This window comes from Trachurus trachurus, assembly GCF_905171665.1.
Source record: "Trachurus trachurus genome assembly, chromosome: 13".
Taxonomy (NCBI): domain Eukaryota; kingdom Metazoa; phylum Chordata; class Actinopteri; order Carangiformes; family Carangidae; genus Trachurus; species Trachurus trachurus.
This window is the reverse complement of record NC_139892.1, coordinates 4,547,770-4,573,660: the sequence shown is the minus strand read 5'-3', so window position 1 is coordinate 4,573,660 and position 25,891 is coordinate 4,547,770. Positions and strand designations below refer to the sequence as shown.

Sequence of the window (25,891 nt, the reverse complement as noted above, 5' to 3'; positions counted from 1 at the left end):
GTTGAAAGAATTGCCCCCATAGTTTAGCATTGTGGCTATCCCTAGTGCCGTCTAGCCATGGTGTAACTCTGGTTTGCCAACACTGGGTGACCATCAGGACAACGATTTAGGGGTCAAAAATGACCGGAATTCTCCTTTAAGTCTGACTGGCTGAGTGAGGGTAGAGCACTGTAAAAGAGAGTAAGGACACCACCATTGACTCCCGTGGTAAGGGTTTTGCGCCCCGAGTGGCAGGATATTGGTATTGCAAAAGCGCCCAGAAAACTCATTCACTCCAATGTATGTGTGTTGCCCACTTGCTTGTAAATTGATGAAAACGGCCGTGTTTTTGTTTTTAGATGTCTTGGTCATATCAAATTATACTTATAATTTGATTATTACAAAATGTAGATTGAAACATTAATGTAGACAACAATTTTTTTTGTTTTTGTTTTTTTACTCGCCTATGTGTTAATGTTTATCTGTAAAGGATCCTCAATGATGCTATTAACGTGGGTGATCTATAAATGTCCTTAAATTATTGAAAACACCACACTTGCTCATTCACCAACAATGCAGAGATGTCAGTTCTTGGGCGCTTTTGCAAAACCCATATTCCTCCACCAGGAGGCGCTTCCATTGGACCAATGCGTGTCGTTACTCTCTTATTCCAGTGCTCTAGGGGCGTGGTGTAAGCAGGGGGCGTGGCCTGGACCACCAGACTGCTCCGACACAACAAGGTAAGCAGCAGCTCTGTCCAACCTCAGGAAAACAACACGACCGCGGCTTTAACCTGCTGTTTAATGCGACAACTGACTGTCTGTCTGCTCAGTGGCCGTTCACACACACACACACACACACACACACACACACACACACACACACACACACACACACACACACAGACGGTCAGTCAGTCAGTGAGCAGAGCTACAAGTCGGTGGTTTCAACCGCAGAACTGACTCCGGTGTTTTGGCTGCTGCACCCGACAGACGTTAATGTCAATCTCAGCTGGTGTGTGTCTGTGTGTGTGTGTGTGTGTGTGTGTGTTACTCACTGTCACTTCATCAAGACAAACTACAGCGGTAAAAACAAAGAGCAGAAACAGCACGTTGCTAACTAACTAGAACAGTCAACCAAACGCTGGGCGTCCATCTGTCGTCATGCGGATCAAACTGTATTGTTTGGTTTCTTTTCAGTCCCATCCTCCCAATTTCATCAATATTATAGAAATTACTTCATATTATTTTTAGCTAATATTCATAACCGCAAATTGACTAATAAAACACCATGTTTTGCCGTTTTCGAAAAGGAAGTGAAACAACAGGCTACATCAACACAATAAGTCAATCTGAAAAATTAGGTTTGTTTATGTATTTGAAATGACTTCATGTTGGCCTGTTAAATATGTTTTGTTTCAGTTTCTTCTCCTGCATATTATTATGTAGCTGTTCATTGTGCACAAACCGGAAACACGTTACCCCAAATATGCATGACGATACAGCCAATCAAGATGAAGTGTTGTTGCTACGTCATGTCTGCTCACATACAAAGCTTTAGGTTGCCAATAAACTTCATAAGAAAAGTGTTGTGATCCAGAGATATGAAACTGACTTTACTGGACAGACATGGATGTAAACAACAACTAAACTATACAACCCTCAGGTTAGGTCCTAACTGGAAATCCAATGATTAGTAAGCAGCCTTGCCTGTAACAGTATTGAGAGTGAGGAGTTGTCGTCACAGCTCAGAGCCCTAATACATCCATGTCAGAGCCCCGCCCCCCTTCTCCGCCATGATGGAAGGATTCCGGTGGCAAAAGCCATACTAGTCTATGGGCAAAACAAAATTGTCTACTCCGTAATTTACTGTTTTACAATGCCGGAAATCACTGCTGTGTTAAAAACTGCTCCAGTGATTTACTTTCTCCGTATTCTTTCTTGTAATTTGTTGATCTGTTGGCGCAAAAAAGAGCTAGAATTTAGTCCGTCTCTGTGCTGTTCTGATGTGTTGCCCCTGGCAACCGATAGCGTCTCCTTCCATCATGGCCGACTGGCTGCTCAAATCGGCACGTGACTCCTCACTCTCATGTCTGTGTCCCTGCCTTGTCCTCCAGCAGGGCTCAGAGCCATGTCCTCTCCAGAGATCGCCTCCCTGTCCTGGGGCCACATGAAGGTGAAGGGCTGCTCCTCCAGCTACAAGGACTGTAAGGTCTGGCCTGGAGGCAGCCGGGCCTGGGACTGGAGGGAGACCGGGACCGACGTGAGTGTGAACAGGATCAGTCAAGCTTCCGTCTAACACTACTACTGAAACCTGACTTTAAAGGGATAGTATCGTTTTTTTTAAAGTGGCTCTACAAATAGCCCATAAGTACTTTAATTGCAGTAGAAGACTCTCTGCACTCCTCCCGTTAGCAACGCCAGCCCATAGCCCTGCCCAGAGATTTACAACATAGTGTTGTGAACAGACCCAAAGAAACGGCCTATTTTCATGGCCTAAAAGAGGTTTTACCTGAAAAAAAAAATACACAGTTCCATTGTTCGCTATAATATAATTTTTTTCCAGCCCCTCAAAGTGCAGGAACAGTTTTTATTTGGACCTAACCAACTGCTGATCAGCGGGCGCTAACCCTGGGCGGAGGGATACGTGAGTTGGTTAGGTCCAAATAAAAACTGCGTTTTTCCTTTCCTAAAAAATGCTACTATCCCTTTAATACTTCAGCTGAAATGATTTATGTCATGTTCTTGTTGCCATAATGAAGACAAGTCAAAATGTGACTGTATAAACAGATGTAGGTCCCCAGTCCACCTGGATCACCAGAGACCTGTCCCACTACTACAGCTACTGCAGAATTCTAGTTCCAGTAATAACAGTGGACTTTCCTTGTGCAGCACCGTCCAGGAGTTCAACCGGCCGATCTGGAGGAGGTGCTGAACAAGGGGGTGGACCTGCTGGTTATTGGCAGAGGCATGAGTGAAGCTTTGCAGGTAGAAGCTCCTACACACTGTCCAGTCTGTCCAGTCTGTCCAACAGGTCCACTGAGACATTAGATCACATGGCAGCAGTTTATGGGACTGACATGGACCGCTCAGATTTAGTCTTTTATTCAACTGGAAGTGAGGGTTGTTGAGTTCACATGCATGTTTAAAGGGATAGTTCAACATTTTGGCAAATTGGCCCATTACCATATTCCCTAGTCATAGCAGTAGGTTCGTTACCTTTAATTGTCGGTGCAAGCTATTTTTAGAACGGCAGAGCAGAGCGGCGAGCTGCTCAGAGCTACGCTACGGAGGCTCATTATGGGATTTCTTGGTTTCCCTCATCAAACTCATCAAATACACAATCCAACAACTCCACAACGCTCTGGTGGACAAGTTGTGACCTGCACATTCACCACGCTATGAGATAATAACACAACGTTACCAGACAGAGTTGTTTTAGAGGGAAATTCATGCAAAACCGCTGATGCGCGTTGCCTTCAGGGACAGTTTCTCATCAAGCAGTCTCTGCATTTACCTCGAAAAGCTCACGGCTCTGCTCCGCCGTTCTAAAAATAGCTTGCACCGACAATTAAAGGTAACAAACCTACTGCTATGACTATAGGGATTATGGCAATGGGCCAATTTGCCAGAATGTTGAACTATCCCTTTAAGTTGTTGTTTTTCATTTTGTGAACAGAATTCCTGTAATTAGTGTGTGTAAAATGAAGGCAGATGTAGTCTGGGTCCTGCAGGTCTGTACTTCAGTTGAAGGTCTTCCTTCCTCAATGTCCAGTGTGGACATGACTCCAGTGTGTGTGTGTGTGTGTGTGTGTGTGTGTGTCTGTCTCCTCTCAGGTGCCCCCCTCCACTCTGGACTTTGTGAAGCAGAAGGGTGTGGACGTCAGGGTCTTCCAGACGGAGAAGGCTGTTGCTGAATACAACAAGCTGGCGGGAACGGGAGCCAAGGTGGGCGGGGTCTTCCACTCCACCTGCTGAGGACGTCCCTCATCTCGCCACACACACACACACACACACCGAGACGGCCTACAGGAGATGAGGGTCACCTGTAGTCTAGTATGGCTCTTTATTCTCAGCTGCTTGCTTACAGCCAGTGGGAAGACGGGAACGCTGCTGATCCCCTGGCAGACTAGAGGAGCACAGAGAACTACTGTGTGATAGTAGATCTGGATCTGGATCCAGACTCACATCTGTGTCCAATCAGGAACAACTTCAGCTGTGTCCTTGACCTCATTGTAAAGATAAACCACACAGACACTATTTGACCTTTGACAACTTCTTTAAAGACAGTCGGTGATGTTAAAGGGATGGTTCAACATTTAGTCAAACTGACCCATTGCCATAATCCCTATAGTCATAGCAGTAGGTTTGTTACCTTTAATTGTCGGTGCAAGCTATTTTTAGAACGGCGGAGCAGAGCCGTGAGCTGCTCAGAGCTACGCTACGGAGGCTCATGGGATTTCTTGGTTTCCCTCATCAAACTCATCAAATACACAATCCAACAACTCCACAACGCTCTGGTGGACAAGTTGTGAGCTGCACATTCACCACGCTATGAGATAATAACACAACGTTACCACACAGAGTTGTTTTAGAGGGAAATTCAGAGACTGCTTGATGAAAAACTGTCCCTGAAGGCAACGTGCATCAGCGGTTTTGCATGAATTTCCCTCTAAAACAACTCTGTCTGGTAACGTTGTGTTATTATCTCATAGCGTGGTGAATGTGCAGCTCACAACTTGTCCACCAGAGCGTTGTGGAGTTGTTGGATTGTGTATTTGATGAGTTTGATGAGAGAAACCAAGAAATCCCATGAGCCTCCGTAGCGTAGCTCTGAGCAGCTCACGGCTCTGCTCCGCTGTTAAAGCTAAAAATAGCTTGCACCGACAATTAAAGGTCATGAACCTACTGCTATGACTATAGGGATTATGGCAATGGGCTGATTTGACTAAATGTTGAACTATCCCTTTAAGGTTATAAATATCCAGAAGTGAAAATGTATTGCTATTGCTGCAGGAAATAAAATGTGACAACGAGTCTCCATCACATTTGTCTTCATGAGAAACAAGAGTACAAAAATATTCCTTGTACAAATGACACTAATGACTTGTATGTGTGTCACTCAACAAGGCTGAGTGACGGTGTAGAAGTTCAGTTGTTGTGTTGGTGTGTGTCAGCGTCTGGCAGGCTTGGGCATGATGTAGACTTTGACCGGCTTGCTGAAGGGGATGGTTCCCTCCACGGCGGCCTCTGGTGGCGGGATGCCGTCGCCGCCGTCGCTCCATCCCTGTTTACAGGCCGGGGAGGAGGAGCTGTAGGCCAGCAGGAGGCGCACCTCCATCTGACACGGCTCTGAGACAGACAGGAGACACAGTGAGGGGGGGGTGTGTGTGTCCCTGTGAAGGGTGAAGAGTGAAGAGGAAGCTGAGTGTGAGCCTCACCAGTCCACGCCGTGTGTGAGAGGTAGACCTGCGTGATGAGCCGGTGTCGGTCAGGTCCGGGTTTCCTGAAGTCTCCAGGTTTAGGATGGATGACGTGGCTCTGGCCGTCTGGATACAGAACCTACAGACATGTAGAGCTGCTGTTAACACCAGGATATGGACCTAACCTCTCTAGAGAAGCAGAGATACACAGAGTACTCCACCCCAGTACTTGAGTAAGAGTACAAATACTACTGGTCAAAATTTACTCCGTTACAAGTAAAAGTAGCTCAGTCCACATGTTACTAGAGTAAGAGTAAAAAAGTACTTGCTTTTAAGTATCCAAAAGTACATGCTTTTAAATTTACTTAAGTCAAAGTAAGAGTAAGAGTACATCTCTTACTTTTCACATCAATGAATGACTCTAATTTTTTCTAAATGAATTTAAGGAGCTTTTAACTCTTGTTTGTGAGAATGAACTCTTTGAAAGCAGCTGCACTGATGTGCTGCTTTTAGGGGTTAGGGTTTCCTTCTTTGACAAACACAGCTTGTGTCCAATAGGATTTTAGAAAAAGACCTGAAAGTAACCAGTACTTTTCAGCCTTCCTAGAAAGTAACTTGAGTAAAAGTAAAAATATTTGTCTTGGAAATGTTCAAGTAAGAGTAATAAGTACCGAATAAATCTAATACTCAAGTAAAGTACAAATCCTCTGGATATGTACTTAAGTACAGTACCCAAGTAAATTTACTCCGTTACTGTCCACCACTGCAGAGAACTTAGGTGGTTTTGAATTGACAACACATCATTTCTTCTTATTTCAGTTGAACCCAAACTGTGTATGAGCTGATCTGATTCAGTCAAGGCCAGAGAACACTGCTGTAAACAAACAACCGTGTTCTTATGGAATGTGGTTCATATTTGCACAGCAGTGGTCTCCGTGACGATCCTGTTCTTGGTTCGGGGTGTTCCATGAAGCCTCGTCTCGCTCTGTTCCCATCAATCAGTTCCATAAGATCAGCTCCACCCCGGTTACCATGGAAACCATGGTTCCAGCTAAGCTCCGACTTCACTTCCATCATCAACCTGGGCCTCAACTCTGTTAAACTGAATGCCAGCCTTCAGCCTTGTAACCATGGTGACTTATGCTGCCGGTCAATCCTGGTCTAGAGCAGGATTAAGTTCTGCTGGTGCTTTTACACACTCACCGTCATGTGATGATATAAAATAATATCATTCATAAAAAAAAACATTTACTATTAAAAACAATGATAAAATCATGTACACCGATAAAGCTAAGCTAAAGTCAAGCTAATTAAAAGATAATAAAATGAAACTGAGGCATAAAACTTCACTTCATAGAGTCGTCATCTCCTTGAATTGATGGATTTAGTCAATGTTATTTTCTACAGTCAGTTGTGTGATAAATGTGATGAATCATAGTTAATACATTTCTAAAATAAATTCATACGCTTGGTCAAATTCTTTAGGTCTATTAAATGACTTTAATGTCAATAGGACTCTATCTACGTTCAGTTTGTCCCTTTGATGAGGATCCTGTCAGCATGTTTTGGCCTTTTACTTCCAGAGGACAGGTGGACAGAGACAGAGACAGGGAGGGGGGGAGGAGGAGGGGGGGTGACAGGGAGAAAAGGACCACCCGGTGGAATTGAACCTGGGGCTGCTGCAGCGAGGACCAGAACCTCTGTTGATGCGGCGTCTGCTCTACGTCGCCCCCTTGATGAAGGGTTTACATCATATATGATGCTGAACTGTATTGAAGAGCTCAGCACCATTTAAAAAAGTGAGTGTTTATTTACTGACCTGCACTTTGACACTGCTCTGTGGGTCCTGGACGTGCTCTAGCGTTGCATCGATGTCTAGCGCCACCACCAGGCCTGACGTGAACCTCAGTGGGTTGTCAGACTCCCCCGTCGGCTCTATGATGGTGGCTGTGGCCCGATGGATCTGTTAGCCGCAGAGCAAAGGTTATCAGTTAACCCACGAGTCACTGCTGCTGCTGGGTCACAGCTCTTTAAAGGGATAGTTCACCCAGAATTCAAATTTCACTCATTATCTACTCAGCCTCATGTCGACTAAGAGCTGTGAGAATTTTCAGAGTCCTCCGTTCCTTCTCTGAGTTAGGGGGGGCCCGCGCAGCATTTGTCCATATAATGGTTGTCAATGGACATTTTCTTCGTCCAAAAAGACACACCAAAAAACATCCAGATACCTCCATACTGCTCGTCTGTAATGTCCCTCTTGTATTGAAGCCCCGACATGAGAAACTGTTCCGCTAGTCAGGAAGAGCAGTGAACTGAGACACTGGGAGCTTCCGCTACAAACAAGCTTAAAATATAGACTTATTTAATTTTTTTCGGAACAATTTCTCATGTCGGGGCTTCAATACAAGAGGGACATTACAGACGAGCTGTGTGGAGGTATTTGGATGTTTTTTGGTGTGTCTTTTTGGACGAAGAAAGTTAGTATCCATTGACAACCATTATATGGACAAATACTGCTGCGCGGACCCCCCCGTAACTCAGAGAAGGAACGAAGGACTCTGAAAATTCTCACAGCTCTTAGTTGACATGAGGGTGAGTAGATAATGAATTTTGGGTGAACTATCCCTTTAACCCACTCCACAACTCCAACGGTTCAGAATCATCTGTCCCACCTGCTGGGGCAGTTTGAGCTGCAGCAGGCCGCTCTGCCTCAGGGTGGTCTGGAGGATCTTCACCAGCTCCACTGGTTTACACGACGACAGCCGCGGCATCAGCTCCAAAAGCTTGTCCACAAAACTGTCCTGGAGGTGGGGCAGCTCCGTCACAAACAGCCTGCAGGGGCAGAAAGCACAGGGCGGAGCCGGTAAGGACCGGGGCAATCCTGCAACACACACTCCACTATCTAAAGCAGACTATTCTTTAAACCAGCATAGGTTCATCAGTTTCATTTTCATTTTCATCACCATCAGTCCCCATCCAGGTTGGCCCTATATATCAAACATCTGCAGGGACAGGGTTGGATTCAATCTTAAAGGGGAATTACTGTTTTTTACAATCTTATACAATCTGGACCTTATTTCTAGCATTAAATACAATCATTTACTCACCCAGATAAATTTGGTGTCATTACAAGTGGTTGTGATGAAATGAGCTCCAGCCGAGAGCCGTATATCCGTATAATGGAGTCTACAGGGCAGCAGAATGCAGCCTCTAAATAACACATTATCTGCAGAGAAACTCCTTCATTTCACCAATATTTAGTTCTGATAGGCTAGTGCTATTCCCCTCTGAGTCCGGGGTTAGCTGTTATCAACATCCGGGGTCTGTAGGTTGACCTACTGACCTCTGACCTGGATGATGTCATCTCCGACCGCTGCCCGGCTCATTCTGATAATAATCATTCCACTTCGGCATTCAGGTCCATTTTTCTCTCAACTAGCCGGAGCTTTAGTGAGTCCAGGTTGAGGAGAGGAAGCCTGTGGAAGCTGAACTTCATCCAGCTGCTCATTTTGTTCTGACAAGTCAGAAACACGCAGAAACCAACCGGTAGCGCTCAGAGATGACATCATCCAGGTCAGAGGTCAGTAGGTCAACCTACAGACCCCGGATGTTGATAACAGCTAACCCCGGACTCAGAGGGGAATAGCACTAGCCTATCATAACTAAATATTGGTGAAATGAAGGAGTTTCTCTGCAGATAATGTGTTATTTCGAGGCTGCATTCTGCTGCCCTGTAGACTCCATTATACGGATATACGCGGTGGTGAGTAAATGATCGGATTTTATGCTATGAAATAAGGTCAAGGTTGTAAAAAAATTGCAATTCCCCTTTAAGAAGCTCAGCACCTCTGTAGGTAAAGACTCCCAGAGCTCCATAATGTTCCTCGTGTGTTTAGAATGGAGCTACAGTCTAGAACTAAAACCAACATTCCCTTTTCCATCTTCTCAGTGTCTTTACAAATGAACATGAGGGCTGGTCAGAGAAGCAGTGCTGAGGCTCCATGTTTAAAGGGATAGTTCAACATTTTGGCAAATTGGCCCATTGCCATAATCCCTATAGCCATAGCAGTAGGTTCGTTACCTTTAATTGTCGGTGCAAGCTATTTTTAGAACGGCGGAGCAGAGCCGTGAGCTGCTCAGAGCTACACTATAGCCGTTTTCCCACTAAAATTAGCGGGTCGACGCGGGTTTTTTAAACGCGGGTCGACCCGCTAACAATCGGCATTTGGCCCCTTTCCCATTGACCAAAATGAGCCGAGTCTGACCCCCCGCTGAGGGATCAGACAGACAGAGCATAAACCAGTCGCCCCGCTCTCATCCGCGGTGCAAGAGACACACACAGTCATGTCACAGCCGCCCGCCGCGGAGTGTCCGTCCGCCGAGGCAGACTCTCTGGCTGGCTGACCTGGAGCACCAGGACCGCGGAGGACAGAGAGTCTGCTGCGGCCGGATGACGGACGTCCGCGGCACAACACGTCAGTTAAACAGACTGTCGCTTCTTTTCTTTTCGTTTTTTCTATCGTTTTTGGTCAGTGTTCTCTGATGTTTTGATCCCAGTCTCGGATGAGAGCAGAGCGGAGCAGAGCTTTGTTTTGGTACGTGATATGAGACGCGACCGGCGCGATGACGTGGCGTCACGTAGCGTTCAGTGTCATCACGTAAATTAGCGGGTTGACGCGGGTCTGGCGTTCCCACTGCAAGCCGTTCGGAGCCGAGCCGATTAAAGGCGATTTTAACCCGCGTCGCTTGCCGACCCACGCGGGTCAAACGACTTGCTCGGTGTGCCTTTCCCACTGCCACCAAAAGCCGATTGTTAGCGGGTTTAAACGGGTTTTTTGGCCAGTGGGAAAGGGGTATATGGAGGCTAAAGGAATTTCTTGGTTTCCATCATCAAACTCATCAAATACACAATCCCAAAACTCCAAAACACTTTCATGGACAAGTTGTGACCTGCACATTCACCACACTATGAGATAATAACGGAACGTTACGAAACTGAGCCGTTTTCGAGGTAAATACAGGGTAAATACAGAGTCTGCTTGCTGAAAAACTGTCCCTGAAGGCAACGCGCATCAGCGGTTTTGCATGAATTTCCCTCTAAAACAACTCTGTGTGGTAACGTTGTGTTATTATCTCATAGCGTGGTGAATGTCGGGTCACAACTTGTCCACCAGAGCGTTGTGGAGTTGTTGGATTGTGTATTTGATGAGTTTGATGAGGGAAACCAAGAAATCCCATGAGCCTCCGTAGCGTAGCTCTGAGCAGCTCACGGCTCTGCTCCGCCGTTCTAAAAATAGCTTGCACCGACAATTAAAGGTAACGAACCTACTGCTACGTAGGTAGGCTGCTGTAGGGATTATGGCAATGGGCCAATTTGCCAAAATGTTGAACTAACCCTTTAAATAAAGGTTTAAATGACAGATGACGACGTTACCTCTGAAAAGACTCCACATCCTGCAGGAACTTCTCACAGCTGCTGATGAGAGGATCCAACCTGGAGACAGTTGACAAACACACGGTCGCTGAGTGAGTCTGTGTGTACAGATGTCATCCACATGTTGGTCACAGTGTGTGTGTGTGTGTGTACCGACCCCTGCCTGGTGCGGGCCGTCAGGACCAGCTGCAGGGCTTTGGCCTGCAGGCGGACGTGATGTATGGCGGCCACCTGCCTGCTCTCCAGACCACAGTACACAAACTCCAGCTTGTAGGTCTCCTCTAGGATCTGAAAACACACAGCAGCAGCAGAGTGAGCCATGTGAAGCTCGTGGCTCGTGGCGATGATGCCGTGGTGTGGGAGGAGTGGCTGACCTGCTGAGCCGCTGCCGTGGCTGTGACGTTCTGTTTGGGGCAGAGAGGGACGGCCATGTTCCACAGCTTCTCCTGCAGAGCCTGAGGAACCAGAGCCAGGGTCACACATGAGGATCCTCACCTGGACACGCACACTTCTGTTCCACTAATCATGTCTAATGTCTGGAGCATGTTCACACCATGTTAAAGGGATAGTAGCATCTTTTTAAAGTGGGGTTGTATGATCTACAAATAGCCCCTAAGTACTTTAATTGCAGTAGAAGACTCTCTGTACTCCTCCCGTTAGCAACGCCAGCCCATAATAGCCCTGCCCAGAGATTTACAACATACAGTGTTGTGAACAGACCCAAAGAAACGGCCTATTTTCGTGGCCTAAAAGAGGTTTCTACTGCAATTAAAGTACTTAGGGGCTATTTGTAGATCATACAACCCCACTTAAAAAAAATGCTACTATCCCTTTAAAACTTGGAAGGCTAAAATACGTAGTGTATTGGTGCCAGATGGAAGGCCTGGGTCATCAAGGTGAAGTGGAAAAGAACTTACAGATCTTAAAGGTGAAAACTCAATTATGAGAGAAACATTTCAAATATGGTATGATGTGGTTAAAAAATACAAGTTAAAGGGATAGTTAAACATTTTGGCAAATTGGCCCATTACCTTTAATTGTCGGTGCAAGCTATTTTTAGAACAGCGGAGCAGAGCTGTGAGCTGCTCAGAGCTACGCTACGGAGGCTCATGGGATTTCTTGGTTTCCATCATCAAACTCATCAAATACACAATCCAACAACTCCACAACGCTCTGGTGGACAAGTTGTGAGCTGCACATTCACCACGCTATGAGATAATAACACAACGTTACCAGACAGAGTTGTTTTAGAGGGAAATACAGAGACTGTTGATGAAAAACTGTCCCTGAAGGCAACGCAGATCAGCTGATTTGCATGAATTTCCCTGTAAAACAACTCTGTCTGGTAACGTTGTGTTATTATCTCATAGCGTGGTGAATGTGCAGCTCACAACTTGTCCACCAGAGCGTTGTGGAGTTGTTGGATTGTGTATTTGATGAGTTTGATGAGGGAAACCAAGAAATCCCATAATGAGCCTCCATAGCGTAGCTCTGAGCAGCTCACGGCTCTGCTCCGCCGTTCTAAAAATAGCTTGCACTGACCATTAAAGGTAATGAACCTACTGCTATGACTATAGGGATTATGGCAATGGGCCAATTTGCCAAACTATCACTTTAACAGGAGACTGTAAGCTGTTGATTTCTCACACCTGCAGGTTCAGACCAGGAGCGTTAGACGAGACCTTTGGACAGTGGAGACAAAGGAATAACAGCTACGTGCAACTAATTTTAATCCCCCTCCTTCTCTCCCCTTTTTATTTATCTATTAATTTTATTATTTAGTTACTTAAAAGTTCTAAAAAAAAAAGAAGAAAGAAACAAAGAACACTTGGAAGTCACAAAGCAGAAGAGAGTGGTACCTTGATGAGCAGCAGCTGGCAGTGCAGGAACGTGGCACAGAAGTCCGCTGCTCCAGCCAGCTCCGTCTGCAGCTCCCCCAGACGCTGCAGGTCTCTGACACACAGGACAAACTCTGCCTCAGCCTCCACAGTGCAGTCAACACTCATCTTACTGAGCTCTACCAATAACAAAAACCCAAAATCTTGCCAAGAATATTTGTCTTATTTCTTGTCAAAATGTCTCATTTCTAGTCTAAACTAATCTCTTTCCACTTAAAATAAGACTCATCACCTAAAAATGATCTTGTTTTTGGATAATTTTCACTTGTTTCAAACTAATTTTCACTTAAAATAAGTAGAAAAATCAGCCAGTGAAAGCAAGTTTTTTTGTGCTTCTAATAAGAAAGAAAAACTTGCTCCACTATCAGATTTTTCTACTTATTCCAAGTGAAAATGTGCTTGAAAGAAGTAAAAAGTGTCTAAAAATAAGCGACTTCTAATGTGATGAGTCTTATTTTAAGTAGAATGAGATTGTTTCGACTAGAAATAAGACAAATGTTCTTGGTAAGAGTTTGAGTTTTTGCAGTGAACACAATGAAACTATGACCACAGCCTTTTGTTAGTCACTTGCAAACTTACAGAACCCTCGGAGACATTTCTGGAGCTCCCACATCAAACATGTGCTGAGTAAAGTTACAATTATCCAGAAAACATGAAGGAAAGCACAGGGCTGTGTGTGTGTGTGTGTGTGTGTGCGTGCGTGCGTGCGTGCGTGCGTGCGTGCGTGCGTGCGTGCGTGCGTGCATGCGTGTGGATACCGTATGGTGAAGTCCAGCAGGTCCTGAGCTCCGGGTGCTTCCAGGTTCTGGATGGTGCTGACCCTGTTGAGACTCTGCTGGAGGAAGAGCTGGGCTGACTCCACAGAACCTGAACCACATCCCGAGTCCACCGAGTCCAGACCGTACACCTGCTTCCTGCCCGGCAGCTGAGAGACAGGGACAGGGACAGCTCCAGGTGAGACAGGAACAACTCCAGGTGAGACAGGGACAACATTGTAGATGCTCTTGTTTCATCTCATGAGTTGATAGAGTTATCGTCTTGTGTGATCATGTGTTTGGCTGTGGAACATGTGACCTGAATGTGTCAGCTTGGATTTTAGAAAACTGGGATATAATAGTAGTAGTAGTATAATAGTAATAGTTATTTGGTTTCAGTAGATTCAAACAGTATGGCCTAAAGCAGTGGGTCTCAACGTGGGGTCCAGGGACCCCTAGGGGTCCTTGAGAGATCTGAAGCGGGTCCCCAACTTATTTCTTGAAATTTTACCACTTTTTTCCAGAAGTTTTTATTTTTATTTTTTTTATTTTACCACTTTTTCTAGATTTTTTAAACTTTTCGTTTTAGAAATGTTACCACTTTTTTCTGGAAGTTTTTTTTTTAATTAATTTTACCACTTTTTTCTAGAAAATTTTTACTTTTTTATTTTGAACATTTTTTACCACTTTTTTCTAGAAGTTTTTTTTTTTTCTAGATTTAAAAAAAAAACTTTTTTGTTTTAGAAATTTTACCACTTTTTTAAAGAATTTTTTTTACTTTTTTTTATTTTTTACTTTTTTTTGAGAATTTTTACCACTTCTTCCTAGAAATGTTTAAATGTTTTTGGAGAAATTGGACCACTTTTTTCCAGAAATTTCTCTATAATATTTCCAAAAATTCACGCCATTGGCCCCAATTTAAAAGTATAAAAAAGTAATGTTCTTCAGTCTCAGAACAAATATTTGTGTATTTCTGGTGTTTACTTCTAAATTTGGTCCAATGGGGGTCCGTGGTCTAATTGGTGTCAATTTAGGGGTCCTTGATGTACAAAAGGTTGAGAAGCAGTAGCCTAAAGAACTAATAGAAATGGAAATGTACCCCCAAACTAAAAGACAGACAAGGATGAAAACAGAAACTCCCTGGCTGCAGCTATGAACAGCCAATAATACTGGTGTCAACAGTGCTCACCCTGAGCGGCGGGACGAGGTGGGACAGGCTGTCCCTCAGGTAGGCGTAGTGTCTGAAGGTGTGGTCGGAGAACAGAGCCGGCATGGTGGGACACGACCTGGCAGCGTTGAACACCAACACCAGCACTGCAATGTCTGAGAGCAACGGCCAGAGTCAAGGAGAGGTCAGAGGTCAACCTGACACAACCCAGCACCAACACACACTACATACACAGCCCATGTGTTAGAGACGCTCTGGTAATGACAACATGAGAGCAACACATCTTCTACATGGAGCTGACTGGACCAGACCGGATATGACTGGATCAAGACTGAGCCATGGTTTACTGCCTATGGTTTCTGGGTCTTCATTCAGTGTACTCTATGTAGACTAGGGCTGTCACTTTTTATTCGACATTCGAATATTCGTTCGAATGTGGGGGGGAAAGTTCGTATTCGAGCAGTATTGACCTGCTCGATATGCAGGCTGCAGCAAAGATACTCTATTTACCGTCTTTGGCTGCAGTGCCCGGTGCCTGCATAGCGCCGCGGAACGTCCACCGGACGCGGAAGGGCCGCGAACAGCCGAGAAGCGGAGCCAGTTTACTTTCTGTGCCCATATTAACCGCTGGTGTGGTCTCGCGGCGTGCACCTCCGCGGCCGGCTCGCGCCGTGGAGCGTCTGGTCTATTTTGTGTGAGAGCCGCGAGCAATCGCATCAAGCTGGGCCGGAAGTCAAACATGAAACAACGAGAGTATCCGGTCAATTTTCAAAATAAAACACCGCGACTGTGCGTGCTGCGCGGGGGGGGGGGTAATATTCGAATATATCCGAACGAATTACGGGTCATTCAATAATCGTTCGAACCTCATTTTTCTAAAAACTGACAGCCCTAATGTAGACTAGGGATGGAACAATACACCAATTCACATTGATATAGTGACCTAATGGTAAGGGAGTCACTAGCATTCATCCAAAATGAAAACTGATCAGACATAGAAGGGTTAAAGAATGTATGATATGCACTTTGCAGCCAGTTCACACTGAAATCCCACTTAATTGTTGCTTCAGTTTTCTTTTCTAGAAAAATGTTGCAAAAAAAAAGCAGAATGTGGCCAGAGGCTGTTTTCATTTTAAAGGGATAGTTCAACATTTTGGCAAATTGGCTCATTGCCATAATCCCTATAGTCATAGCAGTAGGTTCGTTACCTTTATTTGCCGGTGCAAGCTATTTTTAGAACAGCGGAGCAGAGCCGTGAGCTGCTCAGAGCTACGCTACGGAGGCTAATGGGATTTCTTGGTTTTCCTCATCAAACTCATCAAATACACAATCCAACAACTCCACAACGCTCTGGTGGACAAGTTGTGACCTGCACATTCACCACGCTATGAGATAATAACACAACGTTACCAGACAGAGTTGTTTTAGAGGTAAATGCAGAGACTGCTTGATGAAAAACTGTCCCTGAAGGCAACGCAGATCAGCGGTTTTGCATGAATTTCCCTCTAAAACAACTCTGTCTGGTAACGTTGTGTTATTATCTCATAGCGTGGTGAATGTGCAGGTCACAACTTGTCCACCAGAGCGTTGTGGAGTTGTTGGATTGTGTATTTGATGAGTTTGATGAGGAAAACCAAGAAATCCCATTAGCCTCCGTAGCGTAGCTCTGAGCAGCTCACGGCTCTGCTCCGCCGTTCTAAAAATAGCTTGCACTGACAATGTTGAACTATCCCTTTAAAAATATCTGGCTGAGCTCAGAAATAAAAATATCTAAGGATATCTTAGTTGATTTTGTGAGTGTTAATCATCTCATCTCATCCTCCTGCTCCTTGAATCCACTCCAATCAAAACAGCAGCATGGACTTTGTTGTCTATTGAATGGTCGTGAGGGTTGGGATTCACACCCTCGTCAATACTTTACTCTGCAGTCAGAATATAATATGGAACTGCAAACCTTTAAGGCTGAGCCGCCGAATGACAGACCATAACTCCACCAGCACCAGTACAGTAACGGCTGTGAGGCTCAGTATGGTCGTGAGCTGCTACTCAGGCACTAGACGTTTACAAGTGGATGTGTATCTGCCTCTGACTTGCATATGTGTGTGTTTGAAGGGTTTTCAGGCTTGTGGAGGATACAGGCTGGATCATCCATATCAGGCTCAGGAGTGTCAAAGTATGGGTGTGTGCTCAGCAGTTCAGAAACCAGCGGCAGCACCAGTGTTGGGTGGCGGGAACCCACGAACTTCAGACACCTGAGGACCAAGTCAAAAGAAAATATCAATCAATCATCAGCTCATCAACACAGTTTCCACAACTTCCCATCATCATCATCATCAAACACACAGAAAGACAGAGTCGTACTTCCAGACAGAGTTGCGGTCAGTGGGATACTTGTTGAGGTTCTTGAGCAGATCCAGCAGAGCCAGCTGGATACACTCTTTAGTGGAGACGTTGGTGTAACACAGGAGCTCATGGACGGCTTCTCTGATGTCACGAGAGGAGTCCTGGAGACAGACGGGACAGATCACAGTGTGTTAGAGCAGTGCTTCTCAACCTTTTGTACATCAAGGACCCTGAAATTGAGACAAATTAGACCACGGACCCCCATTGGACCAAATTTAGAAGTAAACACCAGACTGGGACTGAAGAACATCACTTTCTTATACATTTAAATTAGGGCCAATGGCGTGAATTTTTGGAAAAAAAGTGGTCAAATTTCTCCAAAAACATTTAAACATTTCTAGGAAGAAGTGGTAAAAATTAAAAAAAAAAAAAAAAAGTAAAACATTTCTAGAAAAAAGCGGTATAATTTCTAAAACCAAAAAGTGTAAAAAAAAAAAAAAAAAAAAAAAAACAACTTCTAGAAAAAAAGTGGTAAAATTTCTCGTAAAAAAATTTCAAAATAAAAATAAAAAAGTAAACATTTTCTTGAAAAAAGCAGTAAAATTTCTAAAACAAAAAGTTAAAAAAAAAATCTAGAACAAGTGGTAAAATAAAAAATTCTAGAAAAAAGTGGTAAAATTTCTTGTAAAAAATGTTCAAAATAAAAATAAAAAAGGAAAATTTTTCTAGAAAAAAGTGGTCAAATTTCTAAAACAAAAAAAGTAATTAAAAAAATCTAGAAAAAGTGGTAAAGTTTCAAGAAAATATCGGGGACCCCCTTCAAATTTCTCAAGGACCCCTTGGGGTCCCCGGAGCCCACGTTGAGAACCACTGTGTAAGAGAACACAGAGGCTGCGTTCAGGTACCTCCAGCACGGCCAGCACCGTGTCCAGCTGGTCCTCTCTCAGCGTGATGTGGGTGGAGATCTCTCTCAGCACGTGGATGGACTGCAGTCTCACTTCCTCAATCTCGTCGTTGAACATGTCCACCAGGAAGTCCAGACACTTCTCGGCGAAGCTGGGAGACGAGCGAGCCAACTGGCACAAGGCCTCCACCGCTGCGATACGGACCTCTGAAGATACAGATACAGTTCAACATCACATCACCGCCTCTGGCCTGCTGAGTGGTTACCATACCAACACACACTGTAAAACCTTAGGGAACAGTGAGACAACATATGTGGAATAAAAGGCAAAAGGAGAGAAGCTTCACATTGAAAACCTCAATTAAAGGAGAATTCCGGTCATTTTTGACCCCTACATCGTTGTCCTGATGGTCACCCAGTGTTGGTTGGAGCAAAAAACGCCACTAAAATTGATGCAGGCAAACCAGAGTTACACCATGGCTAGACGGTGCTAGCGATAGCCACAACGCTAACCTATGGGGGCAATTCTTTCAACCACAACAAACACTAAAAAAACAATCAAATATCTATGGGTGAGTGATTACATGCAAAAACACAAAGTTTATACTGTACACTATATGAGTTCAGTGGTGTGTCATAAGGATTCCAGTCATGTACCATAGATATTTGATTGTTTTCTGAGTGTTTGTTGTGGTTGAAAGAATTGCCCCCATACTTTAGCGTTGTCGCTATCCCTAGCGCCAGGTAGCCATGGTAACTCCGGTTAGCCTGCATCAATTTTAGTCGCGTTTTTTGCCCCACCAACACTGGGTGACCATCAGGACAACGATGTAGGGGTCAAAAATGGTCGGAATTCTCCTTTAAGCAACTGAAATAAGTTCTGAGGCGTCGATACATATCATCTCCTCCTTGATTAGAAATCAACAAATATAATGTACCAGACTTTACACATCTGCTTTCAAACATGTCCCCCCTACCAAACATCTCGTCCTCCAGTCCGTGAACGAAGGCCCCACAGGCCCCTGAGGCAATCAGGTTGACGGTGTTGGTGTCCAGTTTCTCCTTAGGGGCGTCGTCTGCCCACTTCCTGCCGGAGGAGAACTCTCCAGAGGCAAACAGCTCCTTGGCCCGTTCATGGGCTGTACGCTTCCTCTGGACACAGAGAGGAGGGGGGGGGGGGTGAGTGGAGCTGTCCTGATCCACCTCCAGAGCTTTTCTACAACAGACAACTTGAGAGGAAGCAGGCACTCACCCTGAGATCTGACATCAGCTTCTTATCCAAGGTTTGCTCCAGAAAGTGAGGACTGACCTGCGGCATTGAACCCTGACACACACACACACACAGTTTCACTATAAAGTATTATGTTTAAAGGGATACACCAACATTTTTTTTTTCGTGTCTTGCCTCACTCCCGAGTCCATGACCAGCAGATAGACACCATCCTTTCCACTGTGCGTGCAGTAACAAGGGAGATAGAGCCGTATCGCCCGTAATTAGCTTAGCTCAAACGCTGGAAGTGTATAGGTGTTAGCCTGCCTCCACCTAAAGTCATCAGAGAAACTCTTCAGCAACTCTAAACGGGGCGATCTTCGTCTCAGAGCTGACAAAGCTCTCCGGTAAGGCATCTTGAGCGGTCAAATGCCGGTAATGGGACGAGATCGGTCAAAACGGAGGGTTCAAGCTAAGACGGTTTATTTTGGTTGAAGCTAGCTACATCGAGGGTAGGTTAGCTTCCTATTTCAAAGTAAAAGCACTAATTCTATCGTCATGGTTTTCTGTATGTAAAGGGCAACAGGTGTTTTATTTTGTGAAAGTAACCGGAAGTGCGTTGGTCACAACGGCTAGCTTGAGTAGCGCCGAATTCGTCCGAACAAAATTGTAAACAGCTGGTATTTAGACAAATTAACGACACACTGCTGATCTAAACGGCTACTTTCTCGCCTAAACATGTTTGAAATGTTGATAAAGTGATATATTTACAGAGTTTAGAGCTAAAATGAAATCAGCTTCTGACTGCTGATTTTGGCTGGGGTAGGAGGCAGACTAACACTACCCATACACTTCCAGCGTTTGAGCTAAGCTAATTAGTGGTGCGCCAGCTTTCCCCGTATCTCCCTTGTTACTGCACGCACAGTCAAAAGGATGGTGTCTATCTGCTGGTCATGGACTCAGGAGTGAGGCAAGACACGGAAAAAAAAGTTGGTGTATCCCTTTAAGCCTCAGGTACTTTATCTGTGTGTTATAAATAGATGTGTACCATTGAGGTGTCCAGTGTGTCTTATAGTTTTATTCAGACTTGATAAAGAGTCACAACAGTGTGTTCTGGTCTCACCAATGTTTTGGCAGCCTGCACCCGAACCATCCAGGAGCCGTCGCTGACCATGTGACTGATCTTCCCGAAAGCATCATCAACCAGTCTGATCTCCTCATTGGACGATGGAATGGGCACAATGCTGGTTGGAGCAGAGAGAACACAGTCACACTCTCACTGACTGTATGGGAGCATTCAACAGACACACAACCAGCTTGTTGTAGACGTGAACGTTGCGCTGACGCCTCGCCTGCAGCGACAGGAAGTCAGAGTCTTCTCACCTCTCTGGGTACAGCTGGCTGAGCACCCACACCATCTGCACGGCTGCAGAGCGGACCTGCTCATAGTCGTCTGACAGCAGCCTGCAGGCCTGACAACACCGTTTAACACTTAGCTTCAGTCTGACAATCACATTCACCACTTTAACACCTTCACACGCACAAATACAGCACAGTATCATTCAGGATATTTTTATCCTTAAAGGGATAGTAGCATTTTTTTAAAAGTGGGGTTGTATGATCTACAAATAGCCCCTAAGTACTTTAATTGCAGTAGAAGACTCTCTGCACTCCTCCCGTTAGCAACGCCAGCCCATAGCCCTGCCCAGAGATTTACAACATACAGTGTTGTGAACAGACCCAAAGAAACGGCCTATTTTCACGGCCTAAAAGAGGTTTTACCTGAAAAAAAATACACAGTTCCATTGTTTGTTATAACATAATTTTTTCCAGCCCTTCAAAGTGCAGGAAAAACGCAGTTTATATTTGGACCTAACCAACTCACGTATCCCTCCGCCCAGGGTTAGCGCCCGCCGATCAGCAGTTGGTTAGCTCCAAATAAAAACTGTGTTTTTCCTGCACTTTGAGGGGCTGGAAAAAATTATATTATAGCGAACAATGGAACTGTGTATTTTTTTTCAGGTAAAACCTCTTTTAGGCCGTGAAAATAGGCCGTTTCTTTGGGTCTGTTCACAACACTGTATGTTGTAAATCTCTGGGCAGGGCTATTATGGGCTGGCGTTGCTAACGGGAGGAGTGCAGAGAGTCTTCTACTGCAATTAAAGTACTTAGGGGCTATTTGTAGATCATACAACCCCACTTTTAAAAAAATGCTACTATCCCTTTAACCTCATAATCAACAGCAATCCACACCGTCCTGGTGGCAGACATTTGTTGTTATTATCATTACTGTATAACTATATGGCCATAGAGAAATACAGTTGACACTGTAGCCAACCAGTAAGTGAACACAGTTAAACAGTGCTGTTACCTGCTCATAGATGATCTGATGGATCTTCATTCCTCTCTCATGCAGCTGAAGCTGGAGAAGAGTCAAGAGCAAACCCAATGAGCTGAGGTGTACTCAGAGAATACATATAAAGTGCCCCCCCCCCCCCCCCCCACCCACCCACTGTATCAACACTGAGGGACACAGACAAGGTACAACTGTTCCAATGGATAGAATCTGATTTGACTGTAGAGCTGCACACAGCACATTCAACTGGAAACACAAAGTACATAGAAATGAAAGGAGTTGCAGTTCGGCACACACTCCAACCCTTGAGTCATAAAGGGAGAGTTCAACATTTTGGCAAATTCACCTATCACCATAATCCCTATAGTCATAGCAGTAGTTTTGTTACCTTTAATTGTCGGTGCAAGCTATTTTTAGAACGGCGGAGCAGAGCCGTGAGCTGCTCAGAGCTACGCTACAGAGACTCACGGGATTTCTTGGTTTCCCTCATCAAACTCATCAAATACACAATCCAACAACTCCACATCGCCTGGTGGACAAGTTGTGAGCTGCACATTCACCACGCTATGAGATAATAACGTATAGTTATGTAACACTACTCAGAACTACTTCGCCCAGCAGCCGTGTCCAGAATGTAGTTCCGGCTGCATTTGCCTTGAAAACAACTCAGCCTCATAATGTTGTGTTATTATCTCATAGCGTGGTGAATATGCAGGTCACAACTTGTCCACCAGAGCGTTGTGGAGTTGCTGGATTGTGTATTTGATGAGTTTGATGAGTGAAAGCCGGAAATGCCACGCAGCGTACAGAGCTCACCTCTCTGCCCCGCCAATCTAAAAATAGCTTGCACCGACAATTAAAGGTAATGAACCTACTCCTAAAACTATAGGGATTATGGCAATAGGCCAATTTGCTAAAATGTTGAAATATCCCTTTAAATACATAGATAAAGATTTTGTTTTTTTTTGCTGAGTGCAGGTTTCAGTGGTGTCCTACCATGGCTTTGATGGCTGCAGTGCGAACTCTGGGGTCTTGGTCTCCAAAGTAGTCACTGATGATGCTCTGGACATCCCTCACTCCACCTAACACACCACAACAAAACCATGGTAACATGTCACACCACAACTGGAAACGTCATCATGAACTACAGGGGTTGAATGACACAAAAATAAACATCTATGAAAATCATTTCACATCTGTGTCTTGAACACTTTTTCCTACACTAAAGAAGGAAAAAGTTTCATATCATTCCATGAAATGAAAAAGGGCCACACCTATGGATGTGCCCGGTCCCTCGTCTTTGTTCAGAGGAGTGTCCACCATGCCGAGACATCCCAGCAGCTGGAGACACTTGTTCCTAACCCCAAAGTATGTATCAGACAGGTGCTGAGGAGGAGAGAGAAGAGACACAAGTGTTTCACTGTCAAGAGCAAACACGTAATGATGAGCACTGTGTGTGTGTGTGTGTACTGTACTGTGTTACCTTGCAGGCCACCTCGATGAGCCTCTGTCTGAGTGTGGGACTCTCAGGTAGCTGTGAACCAATGACCAGCAGAGTGTCCAGCAGCTGAGCAAGGACCTGGTGGGACTCTGGAGACACAGCAGCTCTTATTGTGTGTGTTCTTTTAGTTGGAAGATCAACACGTTTTTAACTAAATTTTATTTTATTTTATTATGAAATGTGTCAATGCATTGCTGGGGTATGAATGAATGAATGAATGAATAACTGGGATTTCCATTAAACCCTGTCTGTCTCTGTCTCTGTCTCTAACACATACAACAACAGGATGTCTTTCAGGTTTATTGAATGTAAAAGTAAAGAAGAATAAGAATGACAATGAATTTAACCTTTGTGCCTGATGTGGACAAAGATGTTCATTTTTATTTTTCGAGGGTTATTACCATCAAGTTTGGTAAAAAAGTCATTTTTCACTTTGGAATTCCCCCCCAATTTTTTTTTGGGGTCCACCCAACTAGCCCAACTCAAAAAGGTTACACCTGATGAGGACAAAAGTGTCCACGGAAAAAACACCATAAAAAAAGTGTACGTTAAGATTTCTTGTATGTGCGTATGAGTGTGTGTTTTTCTTTCTCCATTGTTGTTGTGTTTTTTTGGTGTTTTTATTATTATAATATATTATTTACTTTACTTTCATTCCATTACTCTCTTGATACTTGTGTTATGTCATTATTACTTATTATCAATTTTAAGATTAGTAACATCATTGATTATTTTTGTATTAATCAGTATATGCACGTATGAGAGGGTATGTTTTTGTATGTGTATGTATGATATGTATGAATTGAAGAAAGAAATTAAAATAAAAAAAAAGGTTTTTTCCAGTTGTTTTTTTTTTGCATACATATATTAATAAATATTCAATTAATTTCAGACTTTTAACCCCTTAAATGCCAGTATATAGGGTCCTATGACCAAGATTGGCTAAAAAAAAACTACACAAAAAGAGGGATATTTACAATATACTGAATGCAAACTGGATTTGTTGAGGGGGGATTATACCAGTCTTGGACTAGTAACACCTGATTTGGATGGATTTTTAGTTTTTTTTGCAATCTTCATATAGTATGTTTATGGCGTTTTTTCCGTGGACACTTTTGTTCTCCCCGGGTCAGAGTGAACCTAAATGAGGACCAGGCACAAGGGTTAAAGTGCATGTGTGTGTAAAGAAAGCTTACTCTCATTGGTGAGTGTGTTGATGGTGTCGTCTACAATGCAGTCGGGGCTGAAGCCCTGAGTCTTGGACAGCAGACCCAGCAGAGAGGCGATCTTCAACCTCACTGAGTTGTCTGTTTCCTGGGAGAGAACAGCAACAGCAGCAGCGGTTTGATTTCTTTCACATGACACACAGCTTCAGACAGAGGCTTTATAGACTATGTATGCGCACAACAGATCTGTAAACAATAAAACAAAACAAAACAAACAATCTATACTGTTCCAGCTTTGCAGGGATGTTCCTGTGTAGTCCTCTACCTTGTAGTAGTGCTCCAGCAGGATCCGGATCACACCCTCCACACTCTCCGCCTCCACAGGCTTGCGTGCAAACTGCAGCAGGTACTGCAGGGCGTCGGTGGAGTTGGTGGCTTTACACAGGTCGATGTGCAACGCCGCAGATTTACTGGGTTTGGACAGACGTAACTTCTTGGCCGGAGCTTCTTCATGGGGAATCTGTCAGAATGCAAAAGCTTGATTTGAAACATTATTTATGGAGAAAAATAAATAATAATAATAAAACAATGGCTTCCTCATAGTGTGATATTTTCTGCAGACAAAAACCTCAATCTTCCTTTATTACTACGGCACTGCCTCATATGAGTTCCTTCAAAAACTACCATCTGTAGAGATGTTGAAGGTACCACATTAGACACATGTGTACGGATTACAGACTATGGATTGAAATGAGCTCTCTAGCGAAATCTGGCATATCTACATCAAATAATTGTTTTTGTATGTTCATGAATAATAGTCCACTTCAAATAAACTATTATTGTGCAGCTGAGAAACTGAATTTCCTTTGGGATTAATAAAGTATCTATCTATCTATCTATCTATCTATCTATCTATCTATCTATCTATCTATCTATCTATCTATACTAATAAATGAAATGTGTTAGGCAAACAGCTGCAGGGAGAGCATGTAACAACAGTGACAACACAACCACACAGTCACTGAACAACAGCACAGTAAAGGATGCTTTCTACTGTGTGAAACTTTTTGGATTTAATTTTTCCACAGTGTAATAATCCAAAACAATGTCAAATAAAATGCTACGTCTTCTGATTGACTATGATAACCGTCATAGTTCATAGAAAGTCATAATAAACGTTTGATCATATTATGACGTAGCAGAGCATGACAGCACCTCAACACAAAGTGTCAATACGGACTGTTGAACACAACACCACACCACACACTGTGTACATAGTGTAGTTAGCTGACCCCAGTGCTGTCTAACGTGTTCTTTAGGCTGTTGTTGACTGGAGCTCAGCTGTTGTTAGTCAAACAACACAACAGACTGAGCTGCTCCGGGCTGTTGTTGCTGCTTGTTACTGCTTGTTACGGTCGTTAGCCACTTAGCATTAGCATGAGTGAGTGAGTTGTCAGGGTAACAGTCCCGGGTTCGAGTCCCCAGCCAGCAGCAGTCACAGCTCCGCCTGCTTACCTGTACCGTTTTGGAAAACTCCTCATACACTCGTTTTTTCAGGTGTGCTGCCATGTTGTGGTGAACAGCTAGTTAGCCGAGGCTAGCTCCGCTCTTCAGCTGCAGCACCAGATTGTCCCTCTTTGAATCCCGTAGCTAAAAACGCGTTTGGAAATGACGTTGTTTCCGCCGCCTGAGAGGTCTGACCTGTTTCTGTAGTGTTTTCTGGTAAGATGTTTGTACTTTTATTTCTCAGAATAG

At 44.2% G+C, this 25,891-nt stretch overlaps 2 protein-coding genes across 5 annotated transcripts; one reads left to right on the top strand and one right to left on the bottom strand.

Annotated features, from left to right (window-relative positions):
* The first annotated feature begins 673 nt into the window (after positions 1-673).
* Positions 674-4,424, top strand: aamdc (adipogenesis associated, Mth938 domain containing). Of its 4 annotated transcripts, none has more exons than XM_083985032.1 (4): positions 674-719; positions 2,099-2,241; positions 2,871-2,966; positions 3,816-4,424. In XM_083985032.1, the coding sequence occupies exons 2-4, from the start codon at positions 2,110-2,112 to the stop codon at positions 3,954-3,956; spliced, it is 369 nt and encodes a 122-aa protein (XP_083841158.1). In that variant the 5' UTR covers positions 674-719; positions 2,099-2,109; the 3' UTR covers positions 3,957-4,424. The 4 variants fall into 4 exon arrangements, with proteins under 4 accessions (XP_083841158.1, XP_083841157.1, XP_083841159.1 ...); XM_083985031.1 differs by having other exon boundaries at positions 685-719; positions 2,096-2,241; XM_083985033.1 differs by lacking the exon at positions 674-719 and adding an exon at positions 774-797.
* Positions 4,425-4,503: 79 nt separating this feature from the next.
* On the bottom strand, positions 4,504-25,784 carry ints4 (integrator complex subunit 4). Its single transcript, XM_083984994.1, has 24 exons — positions 25,652-25,784; positions 24,462-24,656; positions 24,167-24,284; positions 22,953-23,059; positions 22,744-22,855; positions 22,466-22,551; positions 21,485-21,535; positions 20,497-20,585; positions 20,237-20,357; positions 19,156-19,227; positions 18,881-19,055; positions 17,905-18,110; positions 17,018-17,160; positions 16,793-16,908; positions 14,678-14,811; positions 13,492-13,658; positions 12,695-12,788; positions 11,210-11,290; positions 10,993-11,123; positions 10,836-10,895; positions 8,074-8,233; positions 7,221-7,364; positions 5,420-5,540; positions 4,504-5,330 (listed from the first exon to the last, which is right to left on the bottom strand). The coding sequence occupies exons 1-24, from the start codon at positions 25,703-25,705 to the stop codon at positions 5,152-5,154; spliced, it is 2,916 nt and encodes a 971-aa protein (XP_083841120.1). The 5' UTR covers positions 25,706-25,784; the 3' UTR covers positions 4,504-5,151.
* Positions 25,785-25,891: the final 107 nt, after the last annotated feature.